General features: G+C 36.0%; 2 protein-coding genes and 1 long non-coding RNA gene across 3 annotated transcripts in view; 2 read left to right on the top strand and 1 right to left on the bottom strand.

Moving 5' to 3' along the window:
- Positions 1 to 422: 422 nt before the first annotated feature.
- Positions 423 to 19970, bottom strand: part of LOC144640511 (uncharacterized) — a 42762-nt gene continuing 23214 nt past the window's right edge. The window contains exons 2-3 of the long non-coding RNA XR_013568406.1: positions 1376 to 1420; positions 423 to 865 (exon numbers count right to left, since the gene is read on the bottom strand). This is a non-coding gene — a long non-coding RNA (uncharacterized LOC144640511). The remainder of the gene's footprint in view (positions 866 to 1375; positions 1421 to 19970) is intronic.
- On the top strand, positions 1766 to 2878 carry LOC144640513 (uncharacterized). Its single transcript, XM_078499621.1, has 2 exons — positions 1766 to 2334; positions 2680 to 2878. The coding sequence occupies exons 1-2, from the start codon at positions 1878 to 1880 to the stop codon at positions 2850 to 2852; spliced, it is 630 nt and encodes a 209-aa protein (XP_078355747.1). The 5' UTR covers positions 1766 to 1877; the 3' UTR covers positions 2853 to 2878.
- LOC144640512 (uncharacterized) lies at positions 4679 to 6979 on the top strand. Its single transcript, XM_078499620.1, has 4 exons — positions 4679 to 4833; positions 5352 to 5483; positions 5838 to 6015; positions 6353 to 6979. Exons 1-4 carry the CDS (start codon positions 4698 to 4700, stop codon positions 6837 to 6839), a joined length of 933 nt encoding a protein of 310 aa, XP_078355746.1. The 5' UTR covers positions 4679 to 4697; the 3' UTR covers positions 6840 to 6979.

The raw sequence follows: 19970 nt of genomic DNA, 5'->3' as shown, positions 1-19970 counted from the left end.
GTTTCCAGGATGATGGGCCTATAACCGGGGGGGCTTATAAGCGGGGGGGCTTATAACCGGAATTCTACGGTATTTGAGCAAAAAAAATGCACCTTCACTGCACCACCCCCCCCCCCCCTTTGAGCACCTCTAGATCTGCCACTGGCTTTCAACTTCATCTTAAGGCAGTCAGCGTCATTTAAAAGGGCTCACCATGGCCCTCCCGATCTTGACTCACTTGTCAAGCAATGTATTAAAGCTAAGCAGTTGGTCGCCCAACTTGAATGAACTAAGATCGCTAGCTTTACAAGCAGCACACAAAAGCTAATACAAAGCATATAGAAGTTGGCATCAAATTCCATTTTATTTAAAATACTGAAAACAAAGAGAGCATCATACAAGAAATATGCACTACTGCTACTTATCCTGCGAAATCGCGCGGAATACCTATCGCCTGATACTTAGCGACAAGGCCATAGGCCGAGTTGGCTAAAATCAGACTATATTGTGCAAGATTGAGCAGGATAAGTGTTTAAGTATTCAACAAATTGTCAACGAAACAGATTTTGCAGATAGAAAAACTGTGATTAGGTAACGCTTTACAAGATTTTGGACGAATCTTTGCAACCTACGTATATCGCAGGATATCTGTTATGTACGGATGACAGATAACGTTAACATTTTGACCATATATGAGCAGTGCACGCATTTGTTGAATAATAATGTCATATATTAGACATCTCAGATAACAGCAGAAAGAAAACAACGGGATATATATAATTGAAAGAAACGAAAAACAGAATACCAACTACTTATAAGATTCACATCTAAGAAATTTTACAGCCATCTTCTAAGTAATATCTTCGAGGTTTGCCCCCACAGGCACCTGAAATAAAAAATAGGAGACATAAGCCTAAAGTTATTTCAATTAACCTCAATTATCCTGATATTAACTGAAATATTCAGAAGATTCAGTTAGCTAAGCCTTGCAAAAACTTTCCCTCCAAAACATGCAATTATATAGTAAGAAATACTAGGTGAAAAATTAAGGCAACCATTAAACACTATTAAAATAATTAAATTACTAATAATAATAATAATAATAATAATAATAATAATAATAATAATAACATCTCACTGGTCAAACACACCCCCCTGCATCTGGTTACTTAATCAGTCTGTCTGGACCCTCATGGGCTTGACCCATGTTTGGCCGATCAGTTCGCTGTCCTGTTGGTGCGTTGGACAATAAATAATAAATATAAAAATCTCGCACAGCAACTTACCCAAGACAAAACAAGTCACAGTAGTAAACTAGAGTCTTCACAACTAGCTCTAACATTAAAATCAATTGCAGATACTGTAAGAAGAATATAAATGAAATGGAATAAAATACCTTTCAAGTCCCCATCATTACCAAAACAGACTGCACAATTCAATTCTGCATAAGATACAAATGATAATACAAAGTGATAATAAATTCAACAGTTTGTTGCTGGTGTAATTTGCATCCTTTACTTAAAACTAAAATTTGGAATATTAAAACCTGAAAGTTTGGAAACTTACAGGTTTTAATAATTATAATGGTGGCATCCCACAGCCCTGGAAACAGTCCTTCACTATACAATCAACAAAGAAACATAGCAGTGGCAGTGGCAGTAGCAGTATCATGAGAAGCAGATTCAGAAGGTTGCTGATATATCCGGTTGGAATACTTCCTAACTCTGCCCAGCTTGCTCTTACCCATGTCTAACTGACCAATGGCAATGTTTTTATTACTTCACATGCTGCCCGATTTAGGGTCAGAGATCTGGTATCACTTTTATGTAACACTGTTACAACTGTTACCAGTGTTACACGGTCAGTAGAGGACTGGATCAAGTTTGCACAATATCAAGATGGCTGGCAAGAGAGCTCGTCGCAGACTAAGCGATCTTGAAGACCCAAGCTTGTTTGCTGCGGCGGATTGCCTTGGTAGTGTCACACAGTTAGCAAAGTTAACTGTGTTAGAATTGCTTAGAACACCTTGCCTTTCTGAAGATCAGATTTCTGTATTTCTAATCTCCAAGTTCGGCCTTCATAAGTTCGACATCCTCAGGCAAGCGGTGTCAACGGTTCCTCTTTTATTCTCCACGAATCGGTTGGAGATAATAGAGGAACTGTTCCCTGCTCTGAAGGATGTCGAAGATCTGCCAAACGCTATTTTGTTGGCAGATCATCTTTCCCAATCATCCGGAAAGGATCAGCGTTGCTTTGGGCCTCCAACAAGCCGATGTCTTCAGTGTGGCGGAAATTTATCGCGCCACAATGATCCTAGCGACGTTGTGTTCTTTGGATTCAAAGGTTCCTTTGCAGGTAATGTAATAATACTTTTTGTTTTAAAGTGTAGTAAGCTTAATTTTAATATTGATTGTTGGGGTCCCTTTTGGTAGTATGGATGTTTTCAAACCATATAGCTTAATAAAAATTTTATTGTGATCTATACTTTTTTATAATTTTTATTTTGTACATTTTTCATTTATGTACAATACCGCTATAAGTTATCATTATTCTGCCTAGATCCTCACAACTTTCATATAATTGTGTCGTAAAAGTGCCATATGCTTCGTCGTTTAACACTGTTTCAAAAAACCAGTAGAATTTTAATTATTTCTTTGTCACAAGGATTGCAGCCAATGTTTTAATATTATTCTTTTGCAGGCAAAAAAATTACTTTGCGGTGCAATAAATGCCGTTTGAATTTCTCTTACTCTCGCTTTGGAAACAAGGAGAGTGGATACCAGTTTTACGACACGATCAGAGATACAGTCGAGGCAACTGACTCCACACTTGTAGATCGTGAACTTTTTGAATTGTACTGTTCTCTTGCGTAAGTAAGATTATTTCTTTTAATATTTTCTGAATTAGAATTATCTAATATATATATATTTCATAAACTGGTTTATTGCCAAGGGACTCTTGTTTTTAAAAACATCTAGTTGTGTGAGTTATTTTTACGCTAATTAAGTTAGTACGTTTGTAAGAAACTCGGCCATCACTGCAGCTGTCACTGATAGGAAATTGAATGTATCTCTTCTTATTTGCTGTTTCCTCCCTCCCCTATAAGAGTCCACCTTGTCGTGGTGGGGAGGCCCAATAAACCAGTTTCGATGTCTGTTTGTTAAATGGTTCCAACTAAGATATATCAATAACAATTTTGTATAATGTTTACTAACCATTTAAAATCGAAATCACGGATGGCTCTCATTTGAAGCTTTTGCTGAGGGATATAGTGAGTGGATGAGGAGAAAAGAAGGCAAGTGAATATTTATAATTAAGTAATTGCTTCACTTATGAACACATTCAAATAATTGAACTTTAATTAAGCTGCTAGATTTGGTTTTGATTAAACGATCAGATTGATCTAGTTATTCATCTACCTATCTCGGTTTATTTCTCTTTTTTTTCTTAGGTTATTTTTCTTTTACTAGTTTGTGATTTTATTACTTTCTTATTCATTTTTTTTTCAAATTCAAGTTAGGAATCCTGAATTTTATCAATAATTATTATAATTTAGTATATACCACACAAGTGAATAGTGCTTTATGTGTGCGCTGATTGGTTAACTCAGAGGTGATTATAGCAAAGTACTATTCACCTCTGAGCATCTAAAGATAAATAAACTGCCTTCAATGGATTTTACCTCTATAATAGACTATCTTATTAAAGGGATATAAAAACCATTTTAATTTGAACAAAATTTATGAGTAATAAAATAAAACTAATGAAAACTTTTAAAATTTCATGTTAATAACAAGTGTTGTTAATTTTCAAAATTAAGGTACCCTAAAATAATATTCCAAGTGAGAAATTAATGTATTGCTGTAATACTTGATCTCCAGTGTTTTGTCCACCACCCTCAAAGAAAGAATTTCATTTTCATGTATTTGTCTGTACATGTTAAACTGAGTCATGGTTTATGAGAAATTATCACAGCATTTACCAGAAAAAAACTAAAAGTAATTGAGTATTAGATTCCCCTCTGATCAGCAATGTTAATTTTCAAGTTTTCTTGATTTTTTTACCTCAAGTAATAAGTATGTAACACAATGCAAATTTTTGTCATTCAGGCTGTTCACAAAGAGAACTGTCTGCAAAGTGTGTGGCCGACATGTTCTGGTGGGGTGAGTCAGAGAATTCATTAAGAGAGAGTGGCTCTCCATTAAAAGATTTTCCCATGTACAAGGATGCTGACAGAGAACAACTGATGGATGGCATTGAAGAGAGGAGGAGGGTTTCAACTTACATACATAATTGTACAGAGGACTGTAAAAAGAGAGGTAATATAATTTATTGAAATAAACTTTTTTATTTTCAAGTGATGAAAAAGTGAAAAATATACAATTGTGACTAATGTTTAGCCTGCGTTGCAGACGAACAAAACCCCGGTATAGTCCGTCTGCAAATTGCGGCAAAAAAGCTTGTTCCGGCCCCCCGCATTTTAACCTCTGATTGGCTTTTTAACAGGGCCGTTCTTTCACGCGCCGTAATTGGTTGAGGATAACTAATATTGAGAAATGAATTGTTTTAGTACTTAATAATTAATTAATTGTGATGAGTAATAATTATTAAAATAATATGTATCTGCAGGTTGTGGAAAACTTTGGGTGATTGATGGTAACTGGAAGTTGAGATTCCCCCACTGCATGAACATTAAAAATGCAATCCCGAGCTTGCCTATGGTCAATTATCCAGACATATGTGCAGCCACACCTGAAAGAGGGAAGGCCTTCTGCAAGACCCACTGTAGTAATCTGTCTGAGCAGGGAATCCCCACTGGCCTGAAAGAATTTCTTGAATACTGCTCAAAGCAAGGTAGGAAAATATCCATGTGGTTCAGTTTGATTTAACAAGCTATTTTCAGACAGTATGTATGTGGTTTCTGACTTCACACCAATTTATCATGTGAAAGCTCATTATAATAATGCCTTGCATGTTCTGTAATACTCCAAGTATTTATTGACAGTGGTAATATCTCATGCAGCCATTTGTATAAATAAAGAATTTCTCTAGTGATGAAGAGTAAAATTTGGGTCATAACCTGGGTTGGTGCATATAAGTGGAATGCAAAAAGTGTTTCGAAGCAAGCCATTGTAGTGTTGATCAGCCATAATTATTGATGTTTCAAAGTTTAAAACATGTAATCCAATCAAAAGTTAGCCCTGTTCAGTACCGTCTTCCTCTATTGGAGGGCCTTTTAACAGGGGGCTTATAAACAGAATTTTAAGGTATTCTATAGACCAAAAACACCAAATGAAATTCCAAAACATAACTTTTACAATTTATTGTTCTGTTTTTGTTTTGTTTTGTTTTGTTTTTTTTTTTTTAAAAAGGAGGAACCAATGCACCAATTGTACATGACCCTGATGACAGCGGTGAGAATAGCGACCAGGTTCACTTTGTTGATGAGACTGTGAACAAATTGCAAGGAAGTGATTTAGGTTTATCTTCAGTTAGTGCCCAAGGTAATTGCAATATGAGTAAATTGATATGAAATCTCAATGTGCACAAACCCTCATGATAGCTGTTGCCATGTGTCACACTAGCTGTTGAGTACATAAAATCACTTAAAACAATATTACTTGAATATTTTGTTGAAGCTATATTTAATTCTTTTCCTGTTAAGCTCATTACAATTCCAGCAATCTTTAACGTTAAGTATTAGATAATTTGACAACACAAATTCTTACTTTAATTTATGGTTATGTCATAGAATGAATTTGCACAGTGTTAATTGTTAAGCATTTTTAATTAATGGCTCAAACACTATGTTATATATTTTTGTTTTATTTTAACATAAGTTGTCTGTATTTCTAAAGGACTTGAAGAGTTTACAGGATTCAACAAAGAACTGCTTCCTAGTTTAGAAACTTTGCCACTTGAAGATCCCTGCAACAAAGACACAGGAGGAAAGAAGTCCCTGAGAAAGTGGTCTAGGGGTCACTGCTTTATTGTTAGTGGAGGAGGTCATATTGCAACTTGGCAGCCATTGTTTAAGTAAGATATTATTATTACCAAACTGCTAACGCAAAACGTTTTTGATACTTATTCTATTTTCAACTCAAGAGTGCAATAATGTTTTCCTTAATTGCATGCACGACAAACATATCAAATACACAACATAACATAACAAAACTTCAACTTTATTAGCATGTAGACTGAGTGCAAACATTACTTAAATGTCTATTATATGTTTTACCCTTACTGTAATTTTGGTTTTGTTTTGACAATCAGTTGAAATGTCAAGAAAAATACAAACTTAGAAAGATGTGTCAATGTAACACTGAAATTCTGAGTGACTTAATTTTTAAACATTTTAAATATTATCTTTTAGGTCAGAATCACCTTCCCAAGTGTTTCTAATAACACTTAGGTTTTTGTACAACACTCTTAAAGATGTGCCCCCTGAGCAATGGGAAGAAGTCGTACTCTCTTATGACAACATGTGTAATCTGGACCAGCTTAAGGCATCCCGTGGAAAACTTCCTCTTCCTAGTCCCTATGATGATCTGTGGTCTAAGGTGACTAAAATCATAGACAGCCTTCACATAAGAAATCATAAAAGGGAATCCTGTAAGACAAATTATGGTGAAAAGCTTAAAGAACTCAAAGAGAAACACCCTGACTTAAACACCATGGCTGCTGAACAAGTATTTGTATGGTTGGGTCGTTTCAAGAAGATACTTTGTGCCATGGATAAGTGTCATCATCTCTTTTATCTCCACCGAATGTGTGTGCGAAGAAACCGTTACACTGAACTGTGTTATAAGAAAGGAAGGAAGCCAGTGCTCCCTAAAGTCCGTGGTGCTAACACAACATAATTCATATTAAAAAAGTCATGCAGTTTTCAGAAAAAAGAACGTTTTAGACTATTCACTAACAGGTTAAGTTCACATAAGACTTTCTTTAACATAATTTTAGATTCTGGTTACTGGGTACTTTAATTACTACATTTAGTACACCTAAATAACTTCCTTTTTCGCGTAAGGTACTGCTTTTGTTCCTCCTTAGTTAGAGGCACGCAGGGAGCCTGCCACCAAATTTTGCATTTATGGCACTCTATCCATAGTGCTGCCAGGTTCCCTTCTTCTTCATACTTTACTCCACATCCACATCCACACAGGGTTTGCTCCTTTTCAGCATCTGTTACATAAACAATAAGTAACATTCAAAATATATTTTTTTATAATGGACAAGCTTATTACGTGGAATCTTTACAATGGCATCACTTTTTAAAAAGAGGAAAAATTTTGTGCAGAAGCCACACAATTTTTATTTCAGATCTGGGCTACACACCGAGCTCAGACAATGGTTTTTTTTCCTTGATAAGCTAAGGCACTCTTTCTTTATTTATCATTACTGGGAAACACAAAGTTTCTTAAAACATACGAAATGCAACTGTCTTTGTAGATGTGCTAGTGTAAAAATATTTTTTTATGCCTAATTATTTAAAAGTAAGAGTTCAACATCCAAATGAGGGAAATATATTGTAAATGTATAAACCTAAGGATAATTTACTTACTTTTATATGACAGCTTCTTTTTAGTTTTACTTCTTAATTCACGAGTGGATGTCCTTATTTTTTTTTTGTCTGGACTGTTGCACATTTCTGGATTAAAAATAGAATATTCATTATTATGATAATTGCTTTGAATCTAAGTGAAGTCTGTTTAAGTCAATACAATGCGCCATGATTACATCTTAATTTTTCATTTATCGCTGATATCAACTATTAACTCAAACCCTTATGAGAGAGTTAATGGGTGATGGTGTTTTAGTAATAATTAATGTCGGCCACTTTCGTTCTGTTTCATTTCACCCCCAAACTGGCTAAAAAACAGCAAACTCAGGTAAATAATAACATTGTTATATTAAGATTATTCATACAGCATTTGGGCCCTATATGTAACACATTTTATTTGTTTTGTTTTCAGTTATTTTACATTTCAATCATTACCATTGACAATAAAAGTATAATCATAATTTAAACCTTTTTAAGGATTCACATCTGTTCAATGCTTTCAGGCTTTGTCTGAACATCAACTTAGAAGGTTTGTACTTACTAGGTACATTAAAAATTATGTAATGTTATTATTCAATTTAGAAATACTTAATCCTAAGGCCAGACTTAAGCCTGAAGAGTCTATTTAAAAAACCTTATTAATCAATAAAAGACACTTAATAAAAATGAAGAATGTTTTTAGGTATACCATTTGTTTCTTCACTCAATGCCACTGGAAACAGATTCTCCATCGTGGTATCTGGAGTACAATAAACAGTTTCTTGTTGTTCTTGTGAAGTTTCACCAGCTATCGAGCATACAGTAAAAAAAGGAATTGAAAAAGAAACGTTAACATCATATTTATAATGACCTAGTTGTACTAGTTTAGTGATGCTGCTTTGGTAACATGTTCATTTGAAATTACATTCAAATTGACTGATTATTAGAGATAATGTCCATACCAAAATAAGTTTTTTGCTGTAAAAATATTGTGTCTAACAATTTTTTTAAAAAATATGCATGATATATATATTACACGCACAGTTTATTATAGCTAGTCAATGCAAAAAGCAAGTATTTGAAGCAAGATAGTCAATTTGTATAGCCCTGTTGGGTTTCATGATCAATTGTTATTTTTTGATCTCTTGTTGTATAAAAAATATAATCTACTGGATATAATATAGTTGTCTATATGCAAGGGAAAGGGATACTATACCAGCTGGTCTAGATGATTCCGTTGGTGCTGGCGACAGCTCGTCACATTCATTTGAAATTTCTCCGGCAAGAGTTAATACTGTAGAGTAAACCAAAATTAATAAATTGACAGTTCCTACCTAACTGATCAATTAAGTAGTGTTCAATTCAGAGTTGTTCATTAATTTATCATATTTATTTAATATTTTAATCTATAGAAACCTTATTTAAAATTATCACTGTTTGGCTATTATCTGGAAACAAAGATAACTAACTAAGCTGACAGAAGTATTTTGTCTCTAGCTACATTTGTACTAAGGTCAGGCATGCTGAATACCGGAGTTCATGTATAACTAAATGTTACCTTTAAGTGGTGGAATAATCAACTCTGGATGAGATTTATCCTGTACCATTGGTGTATCAGACATTTTATTTTCATTGTCATGTGTTTCCATTGCATTTTCATCATTGCATTTGAATTCTGTGAAGTATAACAAAGTAAGTCAAAATGCATTATAGAAGTAATACCTGGCTGGTGTGAGTCCAGGTACTTATAATTACTATTTCAGTTTGAACTACACTATTCCAAGCATCCATCGATTTTGACTCTTGAACATTTGACCATGCCAGCTTTATATAAATGCCATGAGAAATTAAATGCAATACTCGAAAGATGCATGCAATATACCTTATTATAGGAATAAAACAAAGCATTTTAACAAATGAACGAAATATAGGCGTCATAAAATTAACGCAAATTTGAGAAAAATTCGGGTTAAATGCTTATAGTAAATGTGTTTATATTAATTAACATCAATAAAATGAACGCAAATTTTTTAACTTCATGTTAATAACATGTATCGCTTATTCGTTAATTTTTTATAATTAGGTATCGCTGTTTAGCAAATCAAATTTATATTAATAGCATTTTATTCACTGTATGGAACTTACCCCCTTTGTTTAGACTGTCGCATGTTTTCGGTGTCATCGTGGCGATATCTTGAGTAGCAGTTATTAAATCTGTTGAGTTACAACCAAATCAGTCAAAACATGAATAATTCCAATTTAACTACCCAACGTGTAGACAGTACATAATTATGGAGTATTATCTGCATAAATTTAAAATTTACCTTTCTGTGGTGGAAGGATTGAATCTGGAAAAGATGACTCCTGTACATTTGTTGTAACAGACAAATCTTTTTCAGTGCCACATGTTTCTTGTGAAATTTTGTCAATATCTGAAGTGGCAGTCGTACAATCTGTTGAGTAGTACAACAAAATCAGTTCAAACCCAACTATATGCTATAAGGCTCACAATTCCAAGCATTTTCAATATTTGGGAACTTTACCAGCATTCTACATGTATGCTTGCTAAACTCTGACTCACTAACTCAATTTATCTCTGTTTCAAAACCACATACATTTTTAATTATTTAATACCATATATCCCAGGCCTGTACTCTTTCAGCCTGCAGAGCTATTAAGACTGATATTAATACTAATATTATTTTTTTACCTTCATGTGGTCGAACAAACATCAGCTCTGGCTGGGATTGTTGCTGCACATGTACAGTTGTCTTAATACTGGATTGCTTTTCAGCGTGATGTTTTTTCTGTGCAATTTCATTAGTATCTTGAGTGGCGGCTGTTAAATCTGTAAAGAACAACAAAATCTAAAATTACTAGACTGGTGTAACTATTCCTGATTTAAATTAGAACTCACTATTCCAAGCATCCATCAGTTTAATTATGACTCTTGAACATTTGGCCATAACAGCTCAATGCCATGAGCAATGCTAAACTCTAAATTATCATGGTACATGCAATGTATCTCTGCTTAGTAAATCACATACAACATTTTATTTACTAATAGTACCGGAACATACCCCTGTACAGTACATAAAAAATTATATACAAGTACATTGTTCACAGCACTGAAAGTTATGATTCTTCTGTGTATTTTAACTACCTTCCTGCGATGGAACACTCAGCTGTGGTTGAGATTGTTGTTGCAAAGTTGGTGCAATATGCAATTGCTTTTCATGAGTGTCACCATTTGTTTTGTTTGTATTTTCGTTGATATCTTGAGGGACAGTTGTTAAATCTGAAAACCAGTCAATTGAAAATGCATTACTACCCAATTAATGGGTTGAGTGGTGCTCACTAATTTGAACTTTGCTATTCCAAGTATCCATTAATTTGATTTTACAAAACATTTAGGCTATTTCAGCATAAAGTTGCATGTAATTAAGCAATGCAAAACTTAAATGATACACACAATGTATCTCTGCTTGGCAAACCACATCTATTATAAAATACCCCTGTTTACATATGATTACTTTTTACTAGCTTTTTACTAGCTTTATCTACCTTCCTGTGGTGGTACAATCAGGTCTGGCTGAGATTGTTGCTGCAAAGTTGGTGCAGTCTGCGATTGCTTTTCAGTGTTAACATTTGTTTTTGGTGGAATTTCGTTCTTATCTTGAGTGGCAGTTGTTGCTGTTGTTAACACTGTGGAGTACAACAGAATCATTGGAAACATTATTTTTTAATTTATAATCCATAAGCAGTGTTAAAAGGTTTTAATTTCAATTAATTCTTTCACAATGTAGCTGTATTTCATCACGGTTCAAATCCTAATTGGATTTGGTTGAAGTCCTGGTCGTTATGCTGTGTAGCTTGGGCAGAACACTTAATAATGGACTAGCATCCCATCCAGGGTGAAGCGGTGATACTCTTATAGTTGTTTTATGCTATGGAAACTAGGATAAGCTACTGCCTAATGGGCCACTTAGGCTCATATTCAGACTTTACATACAGGCATATTATGCTGATTGTTGTACTTTACCTTTCTGTGGTAAAACTGACTCTGCTAGAAGAGATGGCTCCTTCGCAGACAATTGGGTTCCAGTGTCACATGTTTTCTGTGTAATGTTGTCAATATCTTGAGTGGCTGATTTTGACTCTGTTGTGAGTAAAATAAAATTAGACAAAAATACCAGACGCGCACACTGTGCATTGAAGTGGCGCTTTAAAAACCATTCACTATTCCATGATCATTAATAATTATTTTCAATCCATGGGCGTTTGCCTAATGGGGTTACTTGGCTTCAACCTAAGCAAAACAATAACCCTTGGTGGCTGGCAATTATGTCTCTGCTTAGCAGACCACATATTAACATGTAATGTAAAGTACTAGAAAATATCCAAGTACACACCCCTGGAACTAGCCACTGGAAATTCTGACGGGGTGGTGGGTCTTGTTAAATCCAATTTTTTTTTTCAATTATGGATTTTTTTTCTGAATAAAAACAGAATTTCATTTTGTTTGCAAATTCTGACTTCCGGTTTTTTTTCTCTTACCTGGAGAAGCAGTGGAGTCATTGGTCTCTTTGGAAATTCCAGCAGCTATACAGTACAGAGAAACAAAAACATATCATGTGTGGCTTTTATAGTAAACAGCTTATACTGTTCAAATTTACATTATCTGTTTGGATTTACATTGTCTAATTCTAAAAACTTTTATAGAAATGAGTTCAATGCACTGATAAAATAAAAATGCTTGGACCAATTGAAAACCAAAGATCAGTTATCAAAGCATAAAAAAATATAACCTTGCTGTTACGTTTTATTGATCAGTTACCATCTTAAATTTAGTTGTTAATTACTTAACGTTTGTATGCATATACTTTACCTAGACTTTGAACCTTGTACGTCAGCACAAAATGGGGCATAATACTTTACATTAAACAATATTTTGTTAATCTAACCATGGAGTTTAGACAGAACTAAACATTCTTTATAAATAACTCTTTTAATGTACCTTGGAGTATGATCTCCCGGTGCTGTTTGTCAATTGCTTTAAGGTGAATTAACACACAGCGTTCTGCCTTGCAGTTCTTTTTGCTTCTCTTTATAACAGTATCTGTGCAGTCATGTTTTAAGAAAAACTGTGTTGCTGGGCTTACACCAAATCCATTATTGACCTGTCTTCTGATTTCCTTTTCCGGCGGCAGATTACAGTCGACCTCCTGTTTCAGCATTTTTATAACTTGAGGTAACCTAACCGCCATTCCAGGCAGAGAACCACATTGGATGTCAGGGTTTACCATCTTTAGCACCTGCACGAATGAAGTAAAAAAAAAACGGGCTTTACATTAATACGCATCAAACGGAATGACAGATTTCGCCTTCAGGCGTTATTTATAAAAAATTTGACTCAAAATGTTCCCCCAAAACTGTTTGTTTGGCAACTCTTTTTGCTACTGCATGGTCCTGGCCAAATGCAGTAAATGTGCAGGAATGTGGTGGCATTCCATAACATACGCACAATCCTCCGGATCTTTAAATGAAATAAAAGCTCCAAATAAGAGATGACTCAAATATTTTCTATCCACAAAACAAAATTACAAGGGGACCGTAATTTTTTTAGAAGGTTTTCTCAAAACAGTGACCAAAATCTTTTTGGTAGGTGTCGTTTAGAATTCATAACTGCCAGGCGTTCCTCGCATCTGTCTGTGATGGGCCTGGATACCAATTTTGACAGTAGTGCCTGGTTACTCGATCCTCGATTGAAAACATTTTTTTGAAAAAGACCAAAACTGAGATGATGTGTATTCTGAGTAAAATATCTAAAATTCTGGGTAAGACAAAGTTAGAGTGTTTTTACTTACAGGGCCAGAATTAGTTTTACCTTATTTGATTATTTACTTCTTGAGCTTTATATTCAGGCTCAATAAAGATCATTAAAACTCGCCCGGCCTCTCCCCAGCGGCTTAGTCATTGATTAATTTGGTGCATTAATGAAAGAATTTTGTTTAAGGTACCTCACAGATGGGTAGTCGCTGAAGCACAATTGCCATATGTAGGAAAAGCCTCTGGTCAAGGGAGCTGGTGCAAGTAACTGAAGATGCAGCAGTTACAGAAGCGCAAGGACTTCCATCGATGTTAGGAGTTGCGGTGAAGTAACGTTTCACCCCTTGTGCAACCATGACAAATTCAATGAAATTCCAGAAAGCTTCATCATCAGATAGCTTCAATACGTCTTCACTGTCTTCGAGGGCATCTCGTAGCTTGGAAATGTCAAGAAATTAGAGCATAGTATAATGTAAGTTGTGGATTTTAAAAAAATAAAACACCTGCATGGTTGAAAAACAAGTTTTAATCAAAATGGAAAAATATTTCCTTTAGTAATTTTGATCTTCTAGACAAAGCGATATTTATCTCAGAGCTCTGCAACATCCTGACAATTACTTTGCATAGGATGAAGGACAACTAATAGGAAGCAAATTCGTAAAGCTTGGCATGGAGCTTTGAAGAATAAAAGGCACTGAAAAGGAAATCAAACCATTCCATAACATGAGGTTTTGAAAATTAATGCAATCATGTCATTCCATAGCTTGCTTATTTTCTCCTTATGGTTTGTGAAAGTAGCACAAGTTTTCTAAGCCAAGTGTAGTGGTGCAAAAACAAAGTAAATCGTAATTGATTACTTTCGACGCCAAAGTGAATTTCATAAAGGTAAATAAATTACATATTTTTGCAATAAAACTTACAATCATTGCATGACAAGTTAGGAGGCTTATCCCTTTGATGATCCTTGATTCCAGTCCATCACATATTTGTGCCACGCGAGGTAAAATGTGGTTTTTTAACCTAGTCTGGTTTTCAGGCTTCTGAAAGGCCATCTCCAGTTGTACCATTTTGTGATATGCAGAGGATACTCTCTGCAAGCACCTGTGTAATTCCTCTTCTTTTGCAGCCTGGACTGCATGGTCAATTTGTATCGGGTTCCGTACAAATGGAATTATAACCACTCTACTAATGAACCTGTTAAAAAAAACAACAAATGAATTGTCAATTAATTTATAAAATAAGAGTGACTACAGAGTATTAGGACGAGAGAAAGACATGGATGACAATAGCCATAATATTTTATAGCCTGGTCGGCCTTTGAAACTAGAGTCGGATTATTTATTTCGTCTGCATATGCTTAATAGTGCTGGACATGACTGTTCATGATAAAGGCAAGTGTATTTCATAAAATTAATGGAAACATAATTGAACTAGCTGAAAATGTAATGTCATACAAAAAATGTGATTTTACATAGGAAAACACATTACTTGTCATGAGCCTTCTTGACCATATCCAGCGTCTCCCAGTTGACTGCCAATAGAGGGCAGACTCTTGGCTTGTCCTCTGAGGAGGAGGTTGCGCGGACATTGCTCTGGTAAAACGTTTTTAGCAGTTGTTTTATGTCCTTTATGTCGTCTAGGTCCTCTACCCCAAAAGGATGAATATTTCTTTTGGATGCGTATTTAGCTAGCCATGCGAAACTTTGACCATTAAAGATCCTAGAATCGTCTTGGCCAAAGGGTGCAATTGCACTTAGAAGTGCTGTTGATTTTCCCCTGTTGATGTCACCCACCAGTATGGGGACTGGAAAGAGGTTCCATTGATTCAACACCGCCTCGTAGTTGTGGGACATCAAGGCAGCACTTACAGAAAAAAAAGCAGCCATAAAATTGTTGTGTAGACTAGCCTTTAAACTTTTGGCTAGTTCGAAAATTGGTCGAAAACTGTTTGCTAGAGGCAAGTCAACTTTTGCTTTGTCCTCTGGATTTGCGATAAACCCTGGAACCCCTGATGCAACTGCCTCTCCCAGCCAAAGGTATTTCCTTTCATTTTCTGGAATAATGTTTCCATTTAGATCAATATGAACATCATTATTCAATACGTAAACATCACCATCTGAAAAGTATGCAAAATAAAAAAAAGAATTTAATTAACAGAAGAATATCATGAGCCCTCTGAACAGGAGAATTGAGAAACCATTCCCTGCATACTTGACCAGAAATAATCTTATCTTATTTTAACATTTTTTTTTTGTGCATCCATACTTATTTGTACACAATTTGTGTTGCAGCCATATTGCTCCTTTAAGTAGTGTGGGATGGCCTGTGCACAGGTAATATAATAATAATATTACTAATCATGTAGTAATGTTATGATCCAAAAACAAACAAGTGTTATTATGTATAGTACTGTTGTGGATTGTGTATTAAATATAAAATAAATAAAGTAAAAAGGCTGCTAGTCTGCTTTCAAGAGTGTGAGTGCTGCCTTTGCCACAGGCTGCCCAAGCTCAAAATTCCACCCTTCAGGGACAACTAGTACTTTTTTACAGAATATTGAATGGGGAAGTCACCGATCGTAAAAAAAATGGAAAAAAACTATCTACATTAAGTCATCCTTCCTCAAAAAATTTCGTCTATTTATCAATTGTGGTAATTTTGAAGCTATTCGTACACCGTTTTAATGCACCTATCAATAGTTTGCCCCAGGGTGGTGGTGGGGCAACCCCAGGGGAATTTGAGTTTTTTTGAAAGCCAGAGTCAAATTCCCCACCCCTGTGCACCTTGTGAATGTCAAAATTTAACATATCTCTTAAATTTCTAGCCCAGCAGATCATTTTAGATGTCAAATTCCCTACCCTGGGAGAGCTTCATGATGTTGGATTCCCGTGTGTTGCCCGCCTTCCCATCCCCCCCCCCCCCCCTTTGCCAGAATAGCTTCAAAATCGCCACAAGTGACAAGGATTCGAGGAAGGATAGTTATCCATGCCGTTTTTTGCGATTGGTCTTTATCTATACACACAAGCAAAGCTTCCCCAAACACCAGATTTGCAGAGTCGAACAGGCCCTATTTTTCCGCAGATTACGTCGCTTGAAGCGAAAAAAAAAAAGAACGCGCGGTGGGAGGAGGCGGGGCGAGGCGAAAAGCGAAAAAAGTAGGGACTTCTCTCCTATTTTTTTCTAGTTTGACGGTTGTCGCTGGGCTAGAAAGCGTGCAGATAAGCTTAGTTTTTTTCCCCATACAGTTGTCTATAATTTTTCCCGCGAACGGCGTCAATCATGCAGAAAAAAGTGAGAAATTAAAAACGTAACTGAACGCTGTATAGCTCAGAACAACCTTCAAACTCGGCGAATAAAAACTTTTACCAACCATACCAAGTATATTAAATTTACAATTCATAAATTGACCAGAAATCGATTTTTGTACAAGGTATTTGCCGTCAAATTCCCATACAAACAAATCTCGATTCTACCCTCTTGTCACTCGTCAAAATGACGTCGAATAACGCGATAAGGTCTATTTAGAGCTCGGGAGGCCGGCAGCAATCAGATGGCGAGAAGATTTTCGCGCGAACGTCTGCCGATTTAAGGCAATTAATAATGCTAGCCATTGGATTATTCATTACATTAAAATACTCTTTATTTAGATTACCTGGCTGCAGACCACAACACGACGCCGCTTCAAATTTATGAACAGTCCCATGTCTGCGCGCGTTCTGTTTAAAAGCGAATGTCACATTGAAGATGTGATCTTCGAAGAGGCCTTTAAACTCCTTCCTGGATAATAGTCCTCCACCCACCGTTTTATTGAGAGCGGCAGTAAAGGTTTGTAGAGTCTGTGCCTCTTCATTTGAATAGTAACATACTCTGCAAAAGAGAGACTATTCTTTAGAACACGCGTGGTTGTAAGGAACTTCACAAAGAAGGACCTCTCTTGAAACTTTGACATACCTGGGATTTGATTCACCCTGAATGAAGACATTGGCGACATATCCGCTTTTTTTTCCAGTCTGAACTTGCCACAAAGGCTCGAAATAAAAATTGGCTAAGACCTGAAAGTGATCATCTTGCCAATAGCCGAGGCAGTTGTCTGACACTTTTAACTCTCGCATGATAAGACAGCAGATTTCTACTGAACGACGTGGCTTCGGGCTTCGGAACTGTGTGAAAGCATATGCAGTTACGCCTTATATATTGGGACTCTGTAAAGTGAGGAAACGGACGGCGGATGCGGACGGCGGACGGCGGACGGCGGACGGCGGACAGCAAAAAATTAAATAAAATAAAATTTAAAAATAAAAATAAAAAATAACAAAAAAACAATAAAAAACAAATACAAATTCTTAGAAAATACGTGAAGAGTTTATTACTAAAGACAGTATTCTAAGGAAACCCTTAAAATGCCTCAGAGGCAGCATCTGGCTTCGTTGAAGATTGGTGAACCAATCAAATGCAATGAAGTGTACGTGCTGTCACTTCCCTGTCACATGTGGTTTCGAAAGTTCACTTCTATGAACTGGCACAGTGTGCAAAATTTGCTTGCGGTGGAAAGCTTGTATTAGTAAAACAACATGGACAAATGAAGCTTCGCTGAAGTAGTATCTGGAAGTGGCAACGATGGAGTAGATTACGAACACAACGGCATATTTGTTTCATTAGAAGTCTACTAGCCCTGCTTTTCGTTAGTCTCCTTCGCAGCCGCTCGGGCCGAAATGACGCAACGCTCCCGGTTCAGCTCAAGTTTGACAGCTCCGCCGGTGTGTTTCTGCACATGAAACAATGGTTTTGAAAACTTTTGCGTCGACTTTTTATATTTCTTCAATGAATGTTGACAGAAAAGGGCGGCTTTACATTTCTGGCAATTGTTGTGACAGCGATCAGCGATTGTTTATTTATTTTTTGTTTTAACCGTACTTGATCATGATCTCCTTTCCAGGGTTTTCCATTGATTCAGATCAAAACTTTTCAGGCCAGTAGAAGGGGTGCACAGAGTAAAAGATAGAGAGAATAAGAAAGCAGAGAAAAACGAAAAGGAAAGGAGCAAGGAAAAAAATCGGAAAGGTTTTACATGGAAATTTCATCAAAATCTAACTCCTTTGTCAGAAAGTGCATTTGTAGCTAATTTAAAGAACTTTTGGACCGTGGAGCCAAGAAAATCGATTAACGGTTAAAAAAAACCCCGCGTTTTTAGGAATAATTTCAGCATATTAAGGGTTAACAGGCACTATTTATCATATCCCTTCAGCCCCCTACGCCATAAAAAATGAATGGTCCGGTCCCTGAATGTCGCTAAATTCAGAGAACGAATCTGAAAAATGAAACAATAATCACAGCATGAAATCTTAAATTTACGATTCCGTAACGATGCCGTAAAGAAAGCGTTAAGATCCTCTTTACGTTTGTATACGAACCTCTTTACAATTTCGTACAGAACGTCTTTACGCACTGAAAACTACAGTGCGTAAAGAGTATGTAGGTAGACTATAAACGCTATGGCATAGGCGTACGGGCAATTTTTTGCCAGGGGGGGCGGTAAGACATTTGCCCCAAAAAAAATCGCAAGTTGCCCAAATTTTTACGAAGCAGTCAAGAAGAAATAAGGGTCATACGATGAACTAACATAGGCTTTCAAATGAAGTGAAAAATTGTTACATAATAATCTATCGTATGAGCTCATAAAATACGTTAAAATAAATAGCTGTCTCACTCTCTACCATTTCGACGGCCGAAGATGTCAGCAATACGATCCATGCCACTGTTGACTACAAATTTGGAATATGCCTTTTTAATGCTAATAAGTGCGATGACAAGTAATAATTTAGGCCAAGTAAAAAACAAATGTTTCTCTTTCGGATTTCTATAAAAGAGAGAACAAGCGGGCTCATTTTTTGTTATTTTTTTATTATTATTATTATTTTGTTGCATTCCGTACCTGTGTTGTTCGAATATCGATGTTTCATCCTCCATTGTCAAATTCTTAGGCCAGAAAATAAATCCTGCAAGGTAATTGACCTATCCAGTACGGACCTAGCGTAACACGGGTTTAATGTTTTTTGTTATTTCCAACTTTTCCAAAAACAAATAATAGAAAAAGAGAGGCGGCCCCAAAAAATGAAGCGGGTGGGGACAAAAACAGTTGTTTTGTTTTTTTACTTGGCCATACTGAAACGTTGTCGTCCCATCAGGTGCTGCGGAGGTAAGTTTTCAATCTGCGCAACGCACTGAATGATCGTTCTGCAGAACACGATGTAGCAGGTATCACTGCATGGATATGAACCACGTAAGGAAACTCTGAAAACTTATCAAATAGATCATTCCCTTGCATTGTCTCCAGCATTTCTGAAACAGTTATGTAGCCTAATCCACGTACACAACGAAAACTCGCGCACATTTTTTGCTCGGCTTCCAGAATCTCGCCGTCGATTTTGTAAAATTTAGCAACACGGAGAAGCTTTTTTTATCAGGTGTTTAACTGTGACAGATATTTGCAGTACAGTGCCCAACAGTAAAAAAAAACTACAAATATGTATATCAACAAATGGTCCCTTTCACTACTAACCAGAAACTCATCAGGTGCTAAGCAACCAATGTCTCATGTGAATTTAGTTAACTGGCTTTAACA

Source organism: Oculina patagonica, unplaced genomic scaffold (genome assembly GCF_052425735.1).
Source record: "Oculina patagonica isolate OP01 unplaced genomic scaffold, crgOcupat unplaced32, whole genome shotgun sequence".
Taxonomy (NCBI): domain Eukaryota; kingdom Metazoa; phylum Cnidaria; class Anthozoa; order Scleractinia; family Oculinidae; genus Oculina; species Oculina patagonica.
The sequence above is the reverse complement of the archived record's forward strand: the minus strand, read 5'-3'. Positions and strand labels throughout refer to the sequence as shown.

Coding starts and splice junctions, on each gene's coding strand:
- LOC144640513 (XM_078499621.1), top strand. CDS start 1,878: ATGGCTGGCAAGAGAGCTCGTCGCAGACTAAGCGATCTTGAAGACCCA. Junction 2,335..2,679: donor ATTCAAAGGTTCCTTTGCAG/GTAATGTAATAA, acceptor ATTCTTTTGCAG/GCAAAAAAATTACTTTGCGG.
- LOC144640512 (XM_078499620.1), top strand. CDS start 4,698: ATGGTCAATTATCCAGACATATGTGCAGCCACACCTGAAAGAGGGAAG. Junction 4,834..5,351: donor TGAATACTGCTCAAAGCAAG/GTAGGAAAATAT, acceptor TTTTTTAAAAAG/GAGGAACCAATGCACCAATT. Junction 5,484..5,837: donor ATCTTCAGTTAGTGCCCAAG/GTAATTGCAATA, acceptor GTATTTCTAAAG/GACTTGAAGAGTTTACAGGA.